Source organism: Schistocerca serialis, chromosome 1 (assembly GCF_023864345.2).
Source record: "Schistocerca serialis cubense isolate TAMUIC-IGC-003099 chromosome 1, iqSchSeri2.2, whole genome shotgun sequence".
Taxonomy (NCBI): Eukaryota; Metazoa; Arthropoda; class Insecta; order Orthoptera; family Acrididae; genus Schistocerca; species Schistocerca serialis.
Window position 1 is genome coordinate 630,298,269 of NC_064638.1, and position 24,976 is coordinate 630,323,244.

Genomic DNA, 24,976 nt, shown 5'->3' on the forward strand with positions numbered 1-24,976 from the left:
GTTATATTCTGTTAATGAAGAGGCAATTAGTAAATAACAAAATGCTTTATGCCTAACATCCATTTTATAGGTGGAAAACATTGGTTAATCTAGTGTGGTGTGTATTGTTTTACAGTTCTTCCATATAGGATAAATTTTGGCATGCTTTGTATTGACTATACAGAAATTGGATGTATTTTTTATTCAGAAAATCGTGCAATAAATGACAAATGTGAATGAAAGATACCTCTGTTTTTGTTATTTGTACTGTCTTGTAAAATATCAAGAGAACTATGCACTTGCTTTTGCTCTTATACAATCAGTTTAAATGAAGTAATTCAGTATATACACTTACAGTAGATGGCTGGTGATAATCTTACCTTTATTTGTCTTTGTGTTATTGACTGTGCATCAGCATATGTGCTACTTATAGCAGGTGGTAGGAGAGATTTAAGTATATTAAATGGAAAGAAAGTGAATGACAGTAACTGTGACATTTACTCATCTGTTTTCATGGTTTTGTGGCGCTTATCCAGAATGCCAGTAATAACTGTCACTTTAGTAAATGAAACAGGCCTAATAAGTTTAGTTTTAAACAAAAATATGTATGAAATGCCAGGGCTTTCAGAATCATACAGTATCTGTATTGTATTTATTTAAAGTGTTATGAACTAAATTTGTCACAGTCATTATTGTTCAAGTATGTGATTGGTGATTAATCTATGTAAACAAAAAGTGTAAAGATTTATGAGCATACATCCAGAGAACCCTAAAGCCAAATAACCACATAAAATTAAAAATGAGCTCTGCATGAGACGATGAAGGCCCAAGGGATGTCTAAATTACTTTTAGGAAAAACGGGCATTAGACTGTTCTTACGAAGAATGTTAAGCACATATAAAACTCCTGCAAAAGAAGTATATTACAAAACTCCTTTGTAACCACTTTCCAATCTGAGAGCCTTGTCAGGAAATAATAATAGAGTAAATAGAGAAGACCCAGAGAAGAATAGCATTTTCCATCACAGATGTGTTTAGTAAGCACAGTTTTCTGTCTTAGAGTTTGTACATCAGAGAGAGGTGTACTGTTGAAAATCTGAGAGTGTACATTCCAGGAAGAGCGAGGTATCACTTTACCTTCCTTATATGTACATAAAGAGTTGAGTTCATGTGAAGGTTACCAACAGTCATCTGTTAGCACAGTGTTTGTCAAAGGGGAGGGGGAGGGGGGGGGGAATGACAGTGATAGCACAAATACCTTCTTCCCTACAGTGTAGGGTGGCACATGGACTATAAATGCAGATTTGTTCTTATAAGATCTGCTATTTATGAGTGGAATTAGTGACACTTACTTTCAGAAAAGAACTACATTCTGACTTTAATTTTTTTATGATAATTACTAAATAAGAAGCATTCTATTTTGTTTTAATACCAATCAGAACATTAAAGAACACTGAAGCATACGTCATCCTCAATGTCAATTTGAATCCCACATTAATTTCTATGCATTATTAGGAGAAAATACACATTAATTTACCAATCGTGACGTTTTTACTTCCCTTGCCAAGCAGTGCTATAGCTTTCCAACCTCCATTCTAACTATTAATTGCAAGAATGAATAAGCCACACATAAAGTGAAAGAAACAGGATGTAAATGAGGTTGTATGACTTTTTTTTTTCTAATTGTAAAAGTTCATTGGTAGTAAATGACACCTGGGATTCACGTGAGCATATTGTTCCTAGAAAGTGTACCCTAAGGTCTGCCACTGTTGAAGCACCTCTTCCCCCCCCCTTACACCTGTAGTTGTAGTCTCTCTCTCTCTCTCTCTCTCTCTCTCTCTCTCTCTCCTGTTTTGAAATATCTACAACAGAAGGATCTTCAATTGATTGGTTTCAGTCTGTGTAAAGTATAATTTCTGTTGCAGACTCATGTTTCCTTGTTTGAAATATATGTCATCAATCTACAGTGTTTATTTTCAGGTACATCCTGCTGCAACAAAAATCGAGAATTCAGCTGCCCGATCTGCCAGCAAAAATTTGCAAGAAAGTTCAATCTGTCAGTACATATACAGGATATTCACAATCGACATGGTCCTTTCAGTTGCAACTACTGTGGTTTACAAGTAATTAGCAAAAGTGCTTTGAGAATGCACGTGTTTCGAAAACATAAGGCTGGCATGTTGCACTGTTCTCATAATTTAGGTGCATTGAGTAAGAGTGAGGATATTTACCGGTAACAGTGAGATGGAGATGAAAAACAAGTGAATGTAACTTGACAGTCCAAATGTTTTGTTCAAAAATATGACAGTGATGTCACTATTCGGCATGGGGGATTGACTAATATCAAATCTGCAGCATTTGTGTGTCCATGGTAATATTCACTATCAGTGTATTTTGTGTGTGTAGTGAGTGACAGTTTTTTACGTGAATACCTTCATTAAAGAGAAATGGGTGTGCTATAGATCTGTCGATGCTGAAAAACACTGTACAGATTGTGTAATGCCAGTACACTTATTTAAGCAATTTGACTTGGCAAATTGTTACAGTGAACTGCTATTTTATGTAGTTTTTTGGTGTCAAACATCGCGCCTGAAGTTGGGCTCGTGTAACAAATTACATTCCAAATAATGTTAGCATAGGAATGTAACATTTGTGATGTCAAGAACATTCGTCATTGATGTGTAGTTATTATTCTGGGGAACTGGATTTTTCACAGAATCTCAGCTTTCGAACGGTGTCGTAATTTGAACACTGGAATGTTGATTAGTTGATAGAGATTCCAGTTAATACTTCTTATTTTCACTATGTGGTAATTATGAATGATAATATAGATGAAGTATTTTGTTTAGTTTAATTATATGATTCGAGATTTATTATTATTATTGATCTTCAGCACGGCCAAACTGTTATAATGTTTTCCTTCATAAAAGCAGTTGATACCCTGTTAATGTCACTGCAAACTTGCTACAGCGCATTGATTATTAAGATATAGTTGTGATACTAGAGTCATCATTGCCTTTGCAGTAGAGTAATTGTAACTTTTGTTGTACGTGTAAAATTTCATGGAGATTTTTAGTTTCTTTGAAGGTAAATTATATTGCCTTCTTGCCACTTTCAGCTTCCTGTATGTTAAAGATAGACTAATGCACGCTATTTCACAATATTTCAAACACACACACACACACACACACACACACACACAGAGAGAGAGAGAGAGAGAGAGAGAGAGAGAGAAGGAAGAGGGGAGGGGAGAAGGGTGGGCTTTCATGTGGGGATATAAGAATTTTAATGTTCTTGATTCAAAAACAAGAGTTTTTAGATTATTCACCACATATAGATTTCGGCTATTAACAGGAAACAGAATACACAGGTGGCCATTAAAATTGCCCTGGAATGCTGGGATTAGCATTTCAGTGCAACCAGCCAAACTTGATAGTTGTTACATCATTTTTGTTCTGTATCTAAGGAAATAATATGCAGCAGGTTTATCAGTCAGAAGTTACATTTGAATTTTGGTTGTTTGCAAAATCTTGTTATGCCTCATGTAAGAAGGAGAAAATATCTACCAGCGCATGGGGAGTTTGACAAAGGAAGGATCAAGACTCTCTTTTATCATTTCTCATTGTTGCTGCTCTTGTTGGTCAGTATCCCACAACTGTCCTTCAAATATGGAATCAGTGGGTCAGGAGAGCCCATACAACTAGGACAGACATATTATTTGCTCGACCATACAGGATCATCAAGTATATTGAATCAGGCAGGATATGGGCTTGTTTGCAACAAGATACGCACCCACATGAATAGTGCAGCTGTGAGGCACCATGGACTGTCAGCTTGGTGACCACTGTTGCAGTGTCCGTTAGCATGATGGCAGAGACTGATGCACAGATTGTGGTGCACCTGATAACACTGAACACAGGAGTGGAACTTTGACATCTTTTTAGATGAGATCCAGTTCTGTGTACAGAATTCTGATGAATGTAGCCTTGTTTGTAGGTCTCTGAGGAGACTGTATGTTGCAATATTGAATTTGTCACTGTTACAGGAGACCTGGCATGATGGGCTAGAATCCATTAGGTACCAAACACAATCACCCCTGGTTTATATAGCTGCAAGGGCATGCATACCTATGGGCAAGCCCCCCCCCCCCCCTTTCCCCTGCGACAACCCCCTCCCAGCCAACTCACAGGGAAAGGAAACAAGGTGCCATTTGTGTTATACACCATACCCCTTGTTCTTGCCCCTCCAAAAATTGTCGTATGGGCACCCTTGCATAGCTGGTATTTTGGACATCAGCCATTACATTTATATCGTGTTAAGGCTTATGGCTGTGCCCTGTCTTTTAGCTCTCAGCAATCTTATCTTTCAACAAGATACTGCAAGACTGACTGTTGTCCATGCTGTCTTGGCCTACTGTGATTCAGAGGCTGTCAACTGTTGCCCTAGCCAGCATGTTCTCACATCTCTGACCCATTGAAAGCATAAGGTCATGGGTTGCCTGGAGACTACTCATTATCACTCACTGGCCACTACCATTGATGAATCCTTGGCATAAAGTTTAAGTAGCATGGAATGACATACCCATGTCAGCTGATTGGCACTTCTACTGGAAAACCTGAAATTCTCAGGGAATTACATTTTACCTAGAAAAATCAGACACTCAACAATTTTGTTACATTTCAGGGAATTCTGTGTTTTTAACCTAACATCAGAATTTAATTTTATTGAGGTTTGTAAATCACAAATTTTATAATAGCTTTTATTTCAAAGTTTGTTAATTTGAATATTAATCAATATAAATTATTGTTGTTTGAAAACTACAGTTATACTACAGCTGAGAGGAAAGAAAAGTCATCGTGAGATGCTCAATTCTTGGGGATTGTTGATTTTTTTTCTTCGAGTCTGAGAAGCCACCCTGGTCAGTCATGCAAGCTCTGTTTGAAGTCATTGTATCTTCCAAAGGTAGCAGCTCTGTATATTACATTTTCCACATTATACACTTACAAAATTTAATCGAGTATTCTTTCTACTCCACATATATTCACAATAATTAAAATTTTATTTGCTACCTTTTCTAATGCTCCAGTTTCAATGCATTTCACTGGATTCCTAACAGTGTTTGGTCTCCTGATTGACACATCATATTTAAATCATTACTTAGTTTATCCTGATTATTCCAGAAGTGTGGAAATGGTATTCACCCTGATTGCATTAAGGAAGGAAAGAAAGGAGTTTGTTGTTAGTAATATTTTGAAATATCTGAGAATATTTACATTAAGATTTTGCTGTGTGAGAAAGAATGCTTCCCCCATGATGTGGCACATAAAACGGATTGAGATTGAACATTATAGGCTAATTGTTAAGTTATTCATTAGTGATCATTCCTTGTGTTCACTGAATGTTAAGCAGTGATTTTTGCACACTTGCAGATATCCCTTTATGTATAATTCTAGAAATTGGTATAAAATTACTGTGTGTCATTTACATGTCTATGTATGAACGAAAATACTGTGATCTGTGATTTTTGATGGCTAAAGACACGAATCAAAACTTTTTTCTGTATATGCCATTGATTGCCAAAGCAACTGTACTGTACAATAGTGAACTGTCAATTGTCACCTAGTCAGTTGAAGACTAGCCGCTAAACTGAGGGCATCGTTTTTGGAAAAAATGTGGATTTAACAATTGGAATGCTACCCAGAGGTGACATGTTAAAACAGGTAATAGTAATGGACAGTAATTGTCATAGTAACTGTTCAGTCAAGTTAAAGGAAATATAAATTCTAGAAGGAAATACAGGAAGTGGGGTAAAAGCTGCCAGTTCAGATATTAACTTAGCAATTTTTATTGTGTTAAGAAAACTCTGTGTGTGGTTTGAATTGTTAAAAGTTCTTTAGTAAATTTCCTACTCTACTCGATCCGGACATTTTTCGTAATAATTTACATTAACAATTGATTTATCTGAAAATGTCAGTATTATTTTCTTTGAACTCAGAAATTTTGCAAGAACACTTTGGGGAAGGTGGATAAAGAGAAAAAAGATAGTTTTCTCTTGTCCAACACAGTAGTAAATCCTGTGAAGCTTTGTGAATAAGTTTAAGTAATGGTAAAACTTTCTCACAGTTGTGAGGGATCCATACCTAGGTAAAATCAGTTGTATCAGTGTATTACCTAAACTGTAGAGTTGTTAAAAAATGGATCCTAAATAAAAGATATGACACCTGTGAAGGTTCGTGACTAAAGAATACAAATCGAATAATGTCTAAATGAAAGTATCAAACGATGGAAAATCCAGGATGGAATGTAACAATATATGAGAAGGAAAGTTGCTACTCACCGTATAGTGGAGACGTTGAATCGCAGATAGGCACAACAAGAAGACTCTCACAATGAAAGCTTTCGGCCATTAAGGCCTTCGTCAACAATACGCACACACAAACACACACACACACACACACACACACACTTTTACGCAAACGTGACTCACACACACGAGTCTCAGGCAACTGAAACCACACTGCGAGCAGCAGCACCAGTGCAAGATGGGAGTGGCAACTGGGTGGGGATAGGTTTGAGGCTGGGGCAGGGAGGGGGAGAAATAGTATGGTGGGGCTGGTGGACAGTGAAGTGCTGCCGGTTAGAAGGAGGGCAGGTGAGAGGTGCGGAGGGGAGAGGGGGGGGGGGGGGGGGGGGGAGGGGGAGTAACAGAAAAGGAGAGAAATAAAAAAACTGGGTGTGGTGGTGGAATCTTCCCAGTCTCCCATCACCTCCCAAAGGCCCACCATCTGGCCACAGAAGAGCATTGCCCTCATAACTCAGTACCACACAGGACTGAATTACATTCTCCACCAGGGTTTCAATTATCTCTCGTCATGCCCTGAGATGAGAAATCTCCTGCCCACTATCTTTCCCACCCTTCCCACAGTGATATTCCACCGTCCACCGAACCTACACAGTATACTCATCCATACTTACGTAACCCCTGCTCCCAATCCTACTCCAGTCCGGTCACTAACATTGCCTGTCTCATCAAAGGCAGACCTACATGTGAAACCAGTCATGTGGTGTACAAGCTAAGCTGCAACCACCGTGCTGCATCCTATATAGGCATGACAACCAACAAGCTGTCTGTTCGCATGAATGGCCACCGACAAACTGTGGCCAAGAAACACACTGCCAAACACGATATCCTTCATTTTGATGACTGCTTCACAGCCTGTGCCATATGGGACCTTCCCACCAATACCAGCTTTTCTGAATTGCACAGGCAGGTGGGAATTTTCCCTGCAGTACATCCTACATTCCCATAACCCTCCTGGCCTCAACCTTTGTTAGTCACTGTCCTCACCCACCAAGCCCCTTCCCTGTTCCCATTCCAGCACTACACAGCTGTCATTCCACCACCACACCCAGTCTTTTTATTTCTATCCTTTTGCATAACTCCCCCCTCCCCACCTCACCTCTCCTCTGCCCTCCATCTAACCATATAACCTACAGCACTTCACTGTCCACCATCCCCACCATACTATACCTCCCCCTCCCTGCCCCAGCCTCCTCCTTGCCTCCTCCTTGCATTCACCCAGTCGCCACTCCCATCATGCACGGGTGCTGCTGCTCGCAGTGTGGTTTCAGTTACTTGAGACTGCAGTCATCTGTGTAAGTTGCTTTTGCTTTTGTGTGTGTGTGTGTGTGTGTGTGTGTGTGTGTGTGTGTGTGTGCATCTATTGTTGACAAAGAACCTTAATGACCAAAGGCTTTAATTGTGAGAGTCTTTTTGTTGTGCCTATCTGCGACTCAGCATCTCCTTTATATGGTGAGTAGCATTTTTCCTTCTCATATATTGCAAAATGAAAGTATCATGTTCTAGTTCACAAGAATATGAAAGGTTATTCGGGAGACTGTATAAAATAAAATATTTTTTAGTTGAGGTCAGTACTTGTACTGGGAAACGAAGGGAAAGCACTGTAAGTGGTAGGATAAATGTTCATTTACTGTATTTTGATGAAAGAGAACTAGAAGAAATTATTCTGACATCAAGAAATATTGATAAGTGAATTGTGATTTATCCATCTCATAACGTACTCATACTGCTCTTGGGATTGGGGTGCAGAAAAAACATCATTAATGAGTAATTTAACTCATTTATATAAAATTACAGCTTATGAGAAACTGCAGTATTTTAAAATTATTTTTTAACTGAGAATGTTAATGTCTGTGGTTTTTTTTACACTTCTGTGAAAATATCATATCAACCTTATTAATAATTACTACTATTATTTAGATTGGCAGCATGTCATCCTGGAAGTATACAAAAATAGTAGATTTCTTTGCTCAAAAAGTGATTACTTTAAGCATGCGCTTTCCAACTACTTGGTAGACGATGTGTTATGAAATTGAAGTCACAGGTTTCTAAACAGTAGGTCATTTCAGTAACCAGGATGTCTTACCAGTTTTACCCCTGGCTTAGGTTTCATATTTGGCCAGCACCAAGCATCATACTATGAAGTGCTTCACAGGCGTCTCAAAAGATCTTGTAGGTCAGAGTGGTTAGAAAATCAATTTGATGGCAGTTCAAACAAGAGTATGCAACTGGCACTGGAACAGAACCATGAGGAGCTGGCACTGGGAGGTAAATGCTGACTCTCTAACAGCAGAGAGGCTATGTGTTATGCTGTTCCTGTAGTCATCTTATGGTGGAGTGTGTCAATTGACCATTCACAGCTTTAACAATATATCTCTGAAGTCGTTGGACTTCTTCCTTTGGGCTAATATAATAAGCTTCCCAAACATGGAGCAGTAATGAAGAATGGGTTGGACAAGCCTTGTGTGAATTCTGGGTTACAAATGCTATGCACTTTCAGATAATTCTCCTAAACAAATCTAACCCACTTACTGTCTGTACAACTGATTTTATGTTGTTTCCACTTCAAATCACTTCTAAAAATCCTTACATATTTCATTAAAAAAGCACAGATGATGGTAGCTACATTAGGCTAGGATAATATGGGGATTGTTTATCGATTGCCTTGCATTTAACCACATTTTGAGTGAACTGCAATTTATCAAATGGAAATTTTGTGCAAATAGAATTTGGTATTAATTTGTTTAACTCATAGTCATATAAATAACTACAAACGGCGTACATGTTACAGATATATCTCTAATATTTTTATATCATGTACTAAATGTACACATTTGTTATTCATTACACCATTTGGATTAGGCTTTAGTCTTTTCTATTTGAATGTTTAGTGTTCTGTTTCTTTGAAGCTCTTATATGAGGTGTAGTCATTGAGTAGTAACAAAGGAAAGAAAATCTTATACTGTGAATCATTGTGATGGTGTTAGTCCTTCTTTATGTGTTTACTCTTCACTGCAAGAATTTTTTCACAACAGTGGAAGATTTGGCACAGGCCTTGGTTGTAGAATTCTACATTTATGCTTTTCAGGAAATATTCCATCTCGATAATCACCTTGACACCATTCAGGAAATACCTCCCATGCAATTGTTTATTTTTTATCTGAAAAAAGAGGTAGAAGCCAAAGGGTACCACATTGGAGAAATATTGTGGGGAGGAGGCATAATTTGATAGCTGAAAAAAAGCAGCATGTTTGGTTGATCCTGTGCAGCATGAGCTTGGGTGTTGTGGAGCAAAAACGTGCCCTCAGTCAGCTTTCCAGATGCTTCATGTTGCCAGCCTCTTATAAGCTGGTGAGGAGATTTTGATAGAATGCTCCTGTAATGTTTAGCACCTCAGCACACCAATTTTAAGAAACATTCAGCACACCTTACCTGATGAAGGTTGGGGTCTTCGTCTTTTTCTGCAGTGGAGAACCCACATGCTTCTAACTTGCTGGATTGGCCTGACACAGCTGCAGCATTTCTGCTGCTGCCTCGGTTTGGCAAGCTGCTTGAATTAATGTGAGCAGTTGTGGAGCCCAGTGAGTAGTGGCATTTGTCATGTTCAAAATATTGTGCAAGATGCTGGAAACTGGTCCATGACTAATTTTCAGTTTTTCACTGTTGCCTCAATTTGGTACACTGGTATTTGAACACCACGACCTCCACTTCTCTTGCAATTTCTGCTTCTTCACAGAGAGATCATCTACGACTTTGTTCTCGATGATTCGTACTTGTTTGGGCCCCTCTGGCAGCACCTGTGCCACAAAACCACTGTGTCACAAGATGGAGCATTGTCACCATATGCTTCCACCTACTGTGCAAGCATTTTCGCAACATTGTTCCTCCTCAAATAATAGAAAGTAAGTGATTGCTCAGTATTCCACTATATTAATGGACTATGCCATTTTGTTTTGTCTTCTCTAGCAGCATGGTATGGTACTGTGGTGCAGGTACTTCAGTATGTACCAGGACTGCAGACATTTACATGCAAACAAAATCGTATGACTACCCATCGTAGAGCTAACATTATTCCATTTATATTCTCATAATTTTTAGCAATGGCGTTGGCATCTATGTAAGGTGGTGGGCAGGAAGAGGAAAGTGAGAATGGGTGAGACACCATGCATCAACACTTGTGTTAAGTTGAGGAGGGGAAATGTTATGCTTTAAGTGATTCAACATTGATGCTGTTGGGTATTGAGCACTGACTGTGCACAGCAAAATGTTTTTTGGGGGGGGGATTAGGTTTTAAGTCAGTCAGTATTGGGCTTGTTTGATTAGTTGGATATGTGAACAGAAAAGAATTGGCCACAGCAACAGACTAAAGTCATTTATGAAAACTGTAAAACCAAAAACAAGAATGTCTTAGCTGTTCTGCACACATGCTAGACATGTATAAGGGAAAGCGCTGTTGTCATTTAGTCATCAGAGAATATTCCAGCATATTAGCTTGTTACCTATAAGTAGCAGAATGTTATCATTAGAAAAGTGCCTTCAGCCGTGAAATCATAACAGTTAGTTAAAGGAGAACTTGCGAGGAATGTTGAAAGCCCATAATGTATTTTCATTCTGCAGTGGAGTGTGTGCTGATTTGAAACTTCCTAGTAGATCAAAACTATGCGCTGGACAGGGACTTGAACCTCGGACCTTTGTCTTTGTTAAGTGCTCTACTAAATGAACTATCCAAATGTGACCTTTGACCACCCTGCAGCTCTGCCCCTACCTTCCAAACTTCACAGAAGCATAACTTCCAGGACTACCACTCCTGGGAGAAAGGATATCACAGAGGCAGCCTGGGGGATTGATTCAGAATGGATTTTTGCTCTGCAGTGGAGTGTGCACTACTGTGAAACTCCCCGACAAATTAAAACTGTCAGAGCATAACTGGAACCCAGGACCTTTGCATTCCGCAGCAAAATGTTCTAACCAATCATTCCTGCTGTGGCTAAGCCATATCCCCGCAGGTGGGAATTTAAGGAGATGGGACCCGGATAAACTGACTAAACCAGAGGTTCTACAGAGTATCAGGGACAGCATAAGGGATCAATTGACAGGAATGGGGGAAAGAAATACAGTAGAAGACGAATGGGTAGCTCTGAGGGATGAAGTAGTGAAGGCAGCAGAGGATCAAATAGGTAAAAAGACGAGGGCTAATAGAAATCCTAGGGTAACAGAAGAAATATTGAATTTAATTGATGAAAGGAGAAAATATAAAAATGCAGTAAATGAAGCAGGCAAAAAGGAATACAAACGTCTCAAAAATGATTTCGACAGGAAGTGCAAAATGGCTAAGCAGGCATGGCTAGAGAACAAATGTAAGGATGTAGAGGCTTATCTCACTAGGGGTAAGATAGATACAGCCTACAGGAAAATTAAAGAGACCTTTGGAGAAAAGAGAGCCACTTGTATGAATATCAAGAGCTCAGATGGAAACCCAGTTCTAAGCAAAGAGGGGAAAGCAGAAAGGTGGAAGGAGTATATAGAGGGTCTATTCAAGGGTGATGTACTTGAGGACAATATTATGGAAATGGAAGAGGATGTATATGAAGATGAAATGGGAGATACAATACTGCGTGAAAAGTTTGACAGAGCACTGAAACACCTGATTCGAAACAAGGCCCAGTCTTGACAAAACTCTACCATCTGGTGAGCAAGATGTATGAGACAGGCGAAATACCCTCAGACTTCAAGAAGAATATAATAATTTCAATCCCAAAGAAAGCAGGTGTTGACAGATGTGAAAATTACCGAACTATCAGTTTAATAAGTCACAGCTGCAAAATACTAATGCGAATTATTTACAGGCGAATGGAAAAACTGGTAGAAGCCGACCTCGGGGAAGATCAGTTTGGATTCCGTAGAAATGTTGGAACACATGATGCAATACTAACCTTACGACTTATCTTAGAAGAAAGATTAAGGAAAGGCAAACCTACGTTTCTAGCATTTGTAGACTTAGAGAAAGCTTTTGACAATGTTGACTGGAATACTCTCTTTCAATTTCTAAAGGTGGTAGGGGTAAAATACAGGGAGTGAAAGGTTATTTACAATTTGTACAGAAACCAGATGGCAGTTAATAAGAGTCGAGGGACATGAAAGGGAAGCAGTGGTTGGGAAGGGAGTGAGACAGGGTTGTAGCCTCTCCCCGATGTTATTCAATCTGTATATTGAGCAAGCAGTAAAGGAAACAAAAGAGAAATTCGGAGTAGGTATTACAATCCAGGGAGAAGAAATAAAAACTTTGAGGTTCGCCAATGACATTGTAATTCTGTCAGAGACAGCAAAGGACTTGGAAGAGCAGTTGAACGGAATGGACAGTGTCTTGAAAGGAGGATATAAGATGAACATCAACAAAAGCAAAACGAGGATAATGGAATGTAGTCGAATTAAGTCGGGTGATGCTGAAGGAATTAGATTAGGAAATGAGACACTTAAAGTAGTAAAGGAGTTTTGCTATTTGGGGAGCAAACTAACTGATGATGGTCGAAGTAGAGAGGATATAAAATGTAGACTGGCAATGGCAAGGAAAGCGTTTCTGCAGAGGAGAAATTTGTTAACATCGAGTATAGAATTAAGTGTCAGGAAGTCGTTTCTGAAAGTATTTGTGTGGAGTGTAGCAATGTATGGAAGTGAAACATGGGTAATAAATAGTTTGGACAAGATGAGAATAGAAGCTTTCGAAATGTGGTGCTACAGAAGAATGTTGAAGATTAGGTGGGTAGATCATGTAACTAATGAGGAGGTATTGAATAGGATTGGGAAGAAGAGAAGTTTGTGGCACAACTTGACTAGAAGAAGGGATCGATTGGTAGGACATGTCCTGAGGCATCAAGGGATCACAAATTTAGCATTGGAGGGCAGTGTGGAGTGTAACCAAGAGATGAATACACTAAGCAGATTCAGAAGGATGTAGATTGTAGTAGGTACTGGGAGATGAAGGAGATTGCACAGGATAGATTAGCATGAAGAGCTGCATCAAACCAGTCTCAGGACTGAAGACCACAACAATAACAACATCCTTCCTCACAGGAGTGCGAGTCTCCCAAGGTATGCAGGAGAACATCTGTAAAGTATGCAAGGTTGAAAAAGTTTATCACATATTATTATGGTTTCTTTAGTTGTTTAAATATAAAAGTCAGTTTTCAAAAAAGGACGTACACAGAATTGCACAGATTTTTACAGTAGTAAGACTGCCATATTATTACTATTTGAGTTGATGAATAGCTGTCAATATCTTTGTTGTTGTTTGATTCTGAGACTTTCGCAAAGTGGTTGAAAAGTCTCAAAATCAACTCGTGAGACATATAAGGATTTATGCCAAACCAGTTGAATATGTAGTATGCCTAGAATAATATTATTGTTAATTCGGGATTAAATGAACCAAATGGAATAGCTTATCATATATACATATATTTCCAGTACATTATATTGGATAATTTTGTACTTATGGAATTTGAATGTAGCTGTTATCATTGAAAATGGAGGTAACTTTATCTGCCTATTGCTATAGTGTCTTTGTGTTAGAAGTATGTATTCACAAAACTTTTGGTTGAATATTTCGATCTGTAGATGCATATAACGTGTGTTGAGATGACATAGAATGTGTCGTGAATTTTGCTGATGTGAATTATGTACAATCAAGGTGGATTGGTAACAATTGTGACTTATATCGAGTGCAGATAATGCTGCTGCAGAAATATTTTACAAGAAGCACCAACAGTGATTTCCATCAATACAGTTTTTGATTTCTTTTGTACAGTTTCTTGTAATTATGATAATGTCTCACTATAGCAGTTTCTTTCCAACAATCATAGGGGGAAACCAAACAAGTAAATATACTAATGTAAAAAAATCACAACACCAAAAGATAATTAATGGAGAGTAATGAAATTTTGGGAATATATTTGTCTAGCTAACATATTTAAGTGATTAACATTGCAAGATCACAGGTTAATGTAAGTGCAAATAAGCCATTGCAAATAAGTGCTGGTACATTAATAAGTGGATTTCAAGCATGCAAATGTGCATGCATTGTGTTGCACAGGTGCCGGATGCATGTTTGTGGGATGGAGTTCCATGCGGGTTGCACTTGGTTGGTCAATACAGGGATGGTTAATACTGTTTGTGGATGACCCTGGAGTTGTTGTCAGATGACGTCCCCTCTGTTCTCCATTGGAGACATATCTGGTGATCAACCAGACCAAGGCAACATGTTGACGATCTGTGGAGCATGGTGGGTTACAAAAGCAAGTGCTGTTCTGTTGGAAAATACCCTCTGGAATGCTGTTCATGAATGGTAGCATGACATGTCATATCACCAGATAGATGTACAACTTAGCAGTCAGGGTGCATGGGATAACCATGAGAGTGCTTCTGCTGTCATACGAAATCGCACTCCAGACCATAACTACAGATTTAGGTCCAGTGCGCCTTAGCACGCAGACAGGTTGGTTTCAGGCTCTCAACTGCCTCCTCCTATCCAAGAGACGAACATCACTGGCAATGAGGCAGAAACAACATTAATCAGAAAACACAACAGCCCTCCACCCTGCCCTCCAACTAGCTTTTGCTTGACACCTCTGAAGTCGCAAATGGCGGTGGTTTGGTGTCAGTGGAATGCACACTACAGGGCATCTGGTTTGGAGTGCTCCTTGAAGTAATTGATTGTAACAGTTCATTCTGTTACTGTGGTTCCAACTGCAGCTGAAATTGCTGCTGCAGATGTAGTACAGTGCACCAGAGCCATATACCGAACATGATAGTCTTCCCTCTCGATAGTGCCACAGGGCCATCTGGAACCCAGTTGTCTTGCGACTGTACATTCCTGTGACCACCTTTGCCAGCATTCATTTGCAGTGGCTGTATTCCTGACAAGTCTTTCTGCAGTATTGCAGAAGAAACACCCAGCTTCTCGTAGCCCGATTGCACAACTTCATTCAAAAGTAATTGAATCATCATCATTTCATCCCCATCGACGCGCAAGTCGCCGAAGTGGCGTCAAATCGAAAGACTTGCACCAGGCGAGCGGTCTACCCAGTGGGAGGCCCTCGTCACACGCCATCATCATCATCACTGGTATTTGTAAACTTTCTTTGTGAAACACATCAAAACTTAGTTTTATGAACCCTCTTTAATTTAAAAATCCCTGCTCGAAACCATTTTTTCCCTGCTGTTTATTTCTTTTCCTGTTCATCCAGTAATTTTCTTTAACTGCCCTAAATGCAAACACTCATCAACTGCATCTGTGACTGCATTATTAGCTTCCACAATTTGATTTTTTGTGTGTTGGTTATGTATTATTTCTGTATAGTTGTAATTGATTTATGTCTTGAAACTTCATGATAGACGAAAATGTGCAGGACCAGGATGTGAACCTGGGATCTTTGCTGTTTGTGGGCAAGTGTTCTACCAGTTGAGCTACCCAAGAATGATGCATGAATCACCCTAACAGAAGTACTTTTGTGTACTTTGTGGGACTAGTACTCGTTGAAGAAAGGATATTGTGGAAATGTAGCCCAACAACAGCCAGGGGTTGGATGAAATTTGGAAGGTGGAAGATGAGGTACCAATGGAAGCAAAAGTTGTGTGGACAGGTTGTGAGTCATACTTGGAGAGCTTAGTCAAGCCCTTGCCAGCAAAAGGTAAAGGTCTCAGATTTGAGTCCTGATCTGGCAGACAGTTCTAATCTGCTAGAAAGTTTTGAGTCAGTGCACACTCCACTGCTGAGTGAAACTTCATTTTGGATTTATGTCTTATTTTCAAAATCCCTGTTTATGTTCTTGCACTCATTGTTCAAAAATAGCTGCATTAGGGTAAAGCTTACAATGTCAATAGCAGAGCTAAGGTGATTCAAATACGTTCCATCAACAGACTTTAGTTCCATGTTTTCCCAGTTTAAGGATCTGAAAACCTCCCCTACAATTATTGAGAATAATTTCAGTTATATGAAGTCTCCTTGCCCCAGTTCTTTTCAAATTTTGAATTTCCTACCATCTTGATGTAATCCACTGTAAAAGATAGGATTCATTCTTCAGTATAGTAACATGGGGTTGAATCAGTGCCATTTTCTCAAGAGATGTTATTTGCTCATACTTAATTTCACTTTCTTTTGTACTGTGAGGCAAAATAAGTGGGTGCTGTATAAGGAAAATGACATTCTCTTTAACTATTCACCATCTCATTACAGGAGGCAGAATATATTATAATATTCTATTTGAGCTATAGTCTATGGAATATTTCATTTCATTGGCTTGTAAGTTATGACCTGATTTTACATCATTATTACCAATAATAATGTCATGTATATTGAACTGACTTTCAGTTTCTTGACGTTACACACGTGTGTGTGTAATGGTTGATTTAAATGGCATACTATTTACAATCTTCTTTAGTGGAATGTTTATGAAATTCATGATGAAATATTTATGAACTATACATAGTTTACTCATTCTAAATTTTTGATGTATATTTTATATTTGTGGTAGGCATTGCTACTAAGTATAAAAAATTCTTGTAGGGAAGTTTTCATCAACTGTCTGCCCTTCCCTATGGCTGTGTCCATGGTGTGATCGTACATTTACATCAAAAGGAAACATGAAAGTACACATCAGAGACCTACATAAACAGCAGGAGCGTCTTCGTTGTGAATTGTGTGGTGCCGGCAGCAGAAATAAGGGTTCTTTGCGCATTCATATGTATCGATATCACAGAACAACCAAGGGAACTAGTCAACCTAGTTAGCGTACAAGAATGTAAATTTATAGCATGTATTACAAATTGTTAATTTTTAGTACAGATTTGGACTTCTTTGTGTTAATTGTACGTAGATCTTAGTATTGTATACAATACATCTTGTAAAATGATGCTAATATTTTGTAACTGTTTGTGGGAGTTGGATTGTCATTTATTGTCTTGTAATAAATGTCATGTTTATCTGTGTCATTTTTTAATGATTGGTTATCTATGAATAGTACAAATAAATAACAGTTTTCATTTATTCATAATTATAATAAAAATCTAAAAGTCTTGTACTTAAAACAATATGTCAAGGTTTACATTTTCTGTGCTAGGCAACAGGAATAATGCATATTTTCTGAAGATCCCATGCTTAGTGATTTATTTCAAGCTATGCACAATATCAGTAAGCAATGTTTCTCATATTAAAGGTTGCAAATGTTTGGTGAATAGGTGGGGAAGGGGGTGGTGGTGTTGTTTTCTTAATGCTTAACTTTTTTTATACTTATTTTTGTCTCTTATACCAGTATCCTTAACTTGAGCTCTCCTTCAATCTCTGGAGATAATTAAAAGTTCTGTTGATATCTGAAAACAAATAATTAATCATGAACATAGTTTCACAGTTCTGTTTCTTCAAATAAGAATGACAGGAAAAGGAGACTACAAGCCTTTGGAATAGTTCCATTCCCCTGTCAACCAAGGCAATGGAAATGCTCCTTCTCCAATCTGACATCTCTAAATGAAATGTTGAACTGCTTAAGTAACCATAAACATACATGTATGCTGTAATCACCTATTGTCACAGTGCTTGTGCTTCTCACACTTGAGTGATTATGTGTAACATGCCCTAATTTGTTTATTATTAGGCATTTTGTTTTGCACCTCTTGAGGGTTACATTACTTGTTATGAAAGTATTGTTGCAGGTATACTGAGAGGAAGTGTATTAATAATGCATGTCTGCGATGTCTGTGTTCCATTAATTGCACTGAAACTCACAGATAAAAAAGTAAATTTTTTAAAAAAACCTTAGAAATGTCCATGTTTTGTCTTTCAATTCGCATGAGAAAATCAAAACTTTCTTTATTTGGCAGAGTTTTCTCACTTGTCATAGTTGCTTAGCTTGATTAACAAGTTAGGAATTACAGAACTCAAAGAGTCACTGAATGAAGTACTCATTTAGCTCTATGGTCTCCGACTTTATTCCACCTTCTGTGTATGTTGGGTCACTCCATTTCTGCAGACAGTAATGGCATACTAACTTGTCTCACTCTAGATGCATCTGTTTAATTTCTGTGACTTCTAAATGAAGTTCTGTTAGGTATAGCACATATACTGAAATACTTTTAAGATTTTTCTATTTCCTTTAGTGATCTGTGATGCTAATATTTCTTATTTGACAGTCCGAAAATGTTGTGATGGTTGTCTTTTGTGCTGTCCAAACTGCTGTTTTTTATTTTTTCACTAATTGCTGCTACTGTTTATATAGTAATCTAGCAGCTTTGTGTATTGTAAATTACTCTAAAACTGGCGTATTGTTAATATTATAAATCACTGAGATACAGTTTACAGTGTTCTGTTTGCACTAAATACTTCTGGAAATTAGTCATCCAAGTAATCTCTTACTGGAAAAATGAGGCAGTCAGCACCCGTTACTTGTAGCCTCAGCTGTCGTTCAGGTGTGGGGTAACAAGAAACTCATGGCTCAAGTACAAGAGCTCATGAGCCAAGTGACTCTATTATACTCACAGCTGGAGGCCACCAGTGAAGTTAGATAATATTTGACCTGCTATAAAAACTGCGTACATGACAAGTACGTGCTCAATGGATAGATTATTTCATCATCATAATATTTTCATATTTCCTTTTTTCATACTCTCTAATTTCCAATCATTATTGTATCAGAATAATGCCATTTTTTCCTTCGTTGAGCATGTGCCCAGATACAAAATCCTGGCTGCTATAACCACACTCATTGTATGAAAGTGTTTCATGACTTTTCATTGAAAGAAATAATATTCCTTAAGATATCTAAATGTAGCTCAAACTAAAAATACAAAATATTTGGGTTACATAAGAGATTTTAAAATCAGTAGCAGTTGAAGATAAAGTAACATCTATGTGCCTTAAAAAATGTACTTATAAATTTCATAACACTAACCTAAATATTAAATGTACATTATGACATTATTGACATTTACATAGGTGCCCTGTGTTATAAGTGTCATCACATACTTCGCTTGCCACTAGTTCTGTTATGGATTAACAAAATGTCATTAACATGACATAAATTGATACAGCTGCACTTACCTTATACAATTACACCCGCAGTGCTAAAATTTCTTTTATGCACAATAGTACTGGAGGGAATTCATATGACTTCTTTTGCAACTTTTTGGAGAGTTTGAGCAAAGCACAGGAATTGGCATTCTACCAAGACAGCAAAATTCTGAAGTGTCCAAATACGTCTCAGATTGATCTTTATGCTTAGAAGTTGATGAACAGCAGCTCCAAAACTTCATTGTAGGAGAACGTATAGAATGTTATTTTACTTCTGCCACAACTATGCTTTCTAGCCTCCGACAAAATCTTGGGTGAATATGTTCTTTCCTCTCACTCAGCATGAGTAGTTCCTTGAAATGAAGAAGTTGTATTCGAGAAATGAGAACCTTTTATTTCATTAATGATTTTCTAAAAATGGTTCAAATGGCTCTGAGCACTATGGGACTCAACTTCTCAGGTCATTAGTCCCCTAGAACTTAGAACTAGTTAAACCTAACTAACCTAAGGACAGCACACACATCCATGCCCGAGGCAGCATTCGAACCTGCGACCGTAGCGTTAATGACTTTCTCTTTAGGAAGTTTTCGCATGTACTTTCAGCAACTTCAGTTTTGATTTGTCATCGTCACTTTGGCATGAATCCAGTAAACCAAATATCCAAGACACTACAAAAGACAGCTTTGGTTTTGTTTTATCCTCAAGGTCTCCTTAAAACTTTTCATGAAGTTAATTATGTTGTTCACTACATCAGGTTGACATGGTTTACCATTTCCCACATGTTTAACTGAAATAGCAGGCTTTAAGTGTTATTTTGTTGCAAATTAATGGATCTATCTTTGTGTAGGTGGTATTCCATTTAAATTGAACATGTTGGTAAGATTTTTTCTAGTCTTGCCATCAAACTAGATTGTTTCATATATCCTACTGGTCTTTGTACTGTTTGCATGGAGTTATAAATATGAGACAGCTGCTCAGTAAGGAACTTTTATCCATTTTGCACCTTAATGCTATGCACTGTGTAATGCAGACTTTAGCCGTGCTGAAGAGCTTTTTCTGTGTTCAGACCTTGATCCAATACAGATGTTGACAGCTTAATTCCAGAGTGGCTATTACATTTTGTCATATAACTCTGTTGGAAAGTGTCTAGTCATTTTTGTAAGGTCTGTCATCAGAATCTAATAATACAGGATGTGATAAAATAATGTGTCTTGTTTCAGAATTAAATTCAGTTCTCAGCTGCACAATTATTTTTATTTTGCTTTACCAGTTTCAACAGATTAATCTGTCATCTTCAGAAGCATACAAAATTTGGGATATTATAAATCATTAGAATATGGCCATATATTTATGTAAAGTAAAAGAAGTGTGTTATAAAACCATACTTACTACTGGTTTAACAGATGTCAATATCTTCTTCACAGGAGTGTAATGCCATGACATCCAAAAATGCGAGTAGTGAATGTCTTAATTATAAAAATAGATTGCTAATTGACAGTAAATGAATAACATTTGTGTGCATAGTCAAGTTGTGTTAGCAGCAAGGAACGTATGTAAAATCATGTATTAGAAGTATCACATACTTATCTAAAGGAAGTTATACATAATACATTTAAAAAAAATGTGTCACATAGTTCCACATAACCTATTGCTGACATTAATACCTAAAGGGAATGGGCTAATTTTAACCATTGTGTAAGATGCTATACAATCAGAATTGTGTCTATATGTCACTGCAAGCTGATAGTTCAACAAATCTTTGGAACTGGAGCATGAATATTTATAAATTTCAAAATCTTATAAGAGGTTCATTTTGTAGTGTTTTTCGGTTACACAAAATTTCGTGCTGAGCAATATGAAAGAGGAAGTCCATGTTTCTAAACTCTGAGATGTTCTATGGAAGTTGTGTTATATGAATTTTCACCATCTTTGTTGAGGAAGTGCTCATGACAATGCCTCTGTCCTGTAAAATGTGGACATATATTGCATTGAATTTTATGTACCCCAGATTTGAGAAATTTGTCGTTTGGTGGCTTCCCATTTTGTATAAAGAGCAGCTTGGTGACATTACTGTTGGTGAAAGACACAGTCATATTTTTTAAACAAATTATCTATATGATATGAAATGTCAATGGGATTGTAGTGTCAGCAAGACTATTTTTATTGAGTGTAGAAGAACTTATATTCTTATTGATTTTATTTTTGTAAAGTTTTTATACAAGGCTTTCTTGATATCCATTTTTGACTGCAATTTACTTTAGGTTATTAAGGTCACTAGCGATAGCTGAAAAGGTTAGGGGGCCTCAAGTATATAGCCCATCACAGCATGAAAGATAGGCAATTTGTGCGTAAAGGGGCTGCAGTTCAGACACAGTGGGCATAGACAGTGGTCGTGTGTATTGAGTTTTGCCTGTGTGAAAATGTGTGTATTTTGTACTCCAGAAGAGGACCTTCTCACCAAAAGCTTAAATGTACAGCAGTCTTTTTGTGGCACCTGTCTGTGATTCAACGACACCTCTGTATTGTGAGTAACAATTTATCCTTTTTATAATATTATTGTAATTTCATCCTGGACTTAGCATTGTTTGTTTTTCAGATGTTTTATATATAACTTGTTTATATACATTTGTTACACTCCTTACATATGCTTTCTTCTGTATATTTCTTGCTCCTAGCACAACAACTTGACTATGTACATAAATGTGATTCATTTATTGTAAATTATCAATTTGTTTTTATAATTATAACATATATAAATTTTTGGACGTATCATGGCATTATGCTTCTGTGAAGAAGATAATCAATTCTGCTGAACCACTACTAAGAAAGTTTTTGTGATTCACTTTTTATACTTTGCGTAAGTATACAGCCAAGTTCTAATTATTTATAATATCCCAAATTTTGTAGGCTTCTGAAGATGACAGATTAATCTGTTGAAACATGTAAAACAAAATTAAAATATTTGTGCAGCTGATCTATTTTGTGATAATTGTGAGAGCAAACATCACACATCATAGAACTCTCATTCTTATCAATAGCTCACTTCAGTAACTATATCCTAAATAGGTTGAGACCCAGTTCTTGGAGAAGGCAAAATCTCTTGAGCACTCAGCGAGGAAAAGATTAATAAAAATTTCACCACAGACAATGTAGAAAAGCCATATCAGTACACATATTAGCACATACATTCGCCATCCCTCTATCACTCGTAGGAATAATTGTGAATATAAAATATTTGATATTTTTACATTTAATGTTTTATTGTGCTTGTGCTCAAAATATATGAGTAGTGCTTTGAACCCCTGTCTTTGGCAACCTATATAACCCCAGGACAACCAATACCTTTTTTAGCTACTATCTGAAATTAAAAATAGCATTAATAAACACTGACTGGTTGTGTCAGATGCTGCTATTATCTCATTCTCCTACCTTTTTTAAAATAATGGCAAAAACTTTTTGAAACTACAATGCTAGAAATAAACAAACACACAATTGTTGGAAATATTCCTGTTAAAGTCACAGAAAGACATAGGTATGAAGAAGCAAACTGTGAAGAAAGCATGGTTAACAGAAGAAATATTTCGGCTGATCAATGAAAGAAAGAAGTACAAAAATGTTAAAGGAAAGTCAGGAATACTGAAATAAAAGTCGCTGAGGAATGAAATAAATAGGAGGTGCAAGGAAGCTAGGGCGAAATGGCTACATGAAAAATGTGAAGAAATTGAAAAAGAAATGATTATCAGAAGGACTGACTTCTGTGAAATCAAAATCAAGTGTGTGATAACATTAAGAGTGCAACAGGAATTCTGCTGATAAATGCAGAGGAGAGAGTGGTTAGGTGGAAAGAGTACATTGAAGACCTCTGTGAGGGGGGAAGATTTATCTGATGTGATAGAGTAACAAACAGGAGTTGATTCAAAAGGGATACAGGATCCAGTACTAGAATGAGAATTTAAAAGAGCTTTGGAGAACTTAAAATAAAAAAGGCAGAAGGAATAGATAACATTCTATCAGCATTTCTAAAATCGTTGAGGGAAGTGGCAACAAAATGAATATTCACATTGGTATTTAGAATGTATGAGTCTGGTGACATACCATGTGACTTTCGGAAAAATATCATCCACACAATTCTGCAGACTGCAAGAGCTGGCAAGTGTGAGAATTATTGTACAGTCAGCATAACAGCTCATGCACCCAAGTCGCTCACAAGAATAATATACAGAAGAATGGAAAAGAAAATTGAAGATGTGTTAGATGATGATCAGTTTGACTTTGCGGTTGATAGTGGAAGCAAGACTAAAAAAATTCAAGACACATTCATATGTTTTGTCAACCTGGAAGAAGCATTCAACAATGTAAAATGGTGCAAGATGTTCGAAATTCTGAGAAAAATAGGGGTAACCTATAGGGAGAGACAAGTAATATACAATATGTACAAGAGCAAAGAGGGAAAAATAAGAGTAGAAGACCAAGAATGAGGTGTTTGGATTTAAAAAAAGGATGTAAGACAGGCTGTAATCTTTCACCCCCTACTGTTCAATCTGTACATCAAAAAAGCAAGGATGGAAATAAAGGAAAGGTTCATGAGTGGGAGTAAAATTCGAAGTGAAAGGATATCAGTGACACAATTCGCTGATGATATTGCTATCCTGAGTGAAAGTGAAGGAGAATTACATGATCTGCTGGATGGAATGAACAGCCTGATGAGTACAAAATATGGACTGAGAGTAAATCAAAGACAGACGAAAGTAATGAGAAGTAGCAGAAATGAGAACAGTGAGAAAGTTAACATCAGGACTGATGGTCACAAAATAGAAGTTAAGAAATCAGAAATCTAAGCAACAAAATAACCAATGATGGATGGTTCAAGGAAGACATCAAAAGAAGACAAGCGGTAGCATAAAGGGCATTCCTGGGCAAGAGAAGTCTACTAGCATCAAACATAGACCCTAATTTGAGGAAGAAATTTCTGAAAATGTACATGTGGAGCACAGCATTTTATGGTGGTGAAACTTGGACTATAGGAAATCCGAGACAGAAGATAATTGAAAAATTTGAGATGTCGTGCTACAGAAGAATGTTGAAAATTAGGTGGACTGATAAGGTAAGGAATGAAGAGGTTCTGCACATAATCAGAGAGGAAAGGAACATGTGGTAAGCACTGAAAAGGAGAATAGACTGGATGACAGGACATCTGTTAAGACATCGGGGAATGATTCCATGGTACTAGAGGGAGCTGTGGAGGACAAAAACTGTAGAGGAAGACAGAGATTGGAATACATCCAGCAAGTAACTGGGGACATAGGTTGCAGGTGGTACTCTGAGATGAAGATTTTGGCACAGGAGAGGAATTCGTGGCAGTCAGAAGACTGATGACTTAGAAAAGCCTTATTTGGCAAATAAGGTACATTTTTCAAAATTATTTGATGAAATCAAAAGAACACTATTCTAAATATGTCATTTATTTATTTATGTATTTCTTTGCTGTTCAGTTCTCGCCCAACTGCCCCCCCCCCCCCCCCTCCATCCACCTCTCCCTCTAATTAGACATCTTGTAGCATGATCCAAATTTTGTCTCTCTAG

The 24,976-nt window shown here is 37.5% G+C and overlaps 1 protein-coding gene across 5 annotated transcripts in view; it reads left to right on the top strand.

The window, feature by feature from the left end:
- Window positions 1-24,976, top strand: part of LOC126478532 (broad-complex core protein isoforms 1/2/3/4/5-like) — a 352,226-nt gene that overhangs the window by 295,974 nt on the left and 31,276 nt on the right. The window contains exons 6-7 of one of the 5 annotated variants that reach the window (XM_050103712.1): window positions 10,076-10,241; window positions 16,898-17,096. The exons of 2 other annotated variants lie outside the window; for them this stretch is intronic. In XM_050103712.1, the coding sequence (XP_049959669.1) occupies window positions 10,076-10,241; window positions 16,898-16,949 (218 nt within the window). In that variant the 3' untranslated portion in view covers window positions 16,950-17,096. Of the gene's footprint in view, window positions 1-10,075; window positions 10,242-16,897; window positions 17,273-24,976 lie in introns of those variants that run through there. 2 more of the 5 variants (XM_050103709.1, XM_050103716.1) reach the window with 2 other exon arrangements.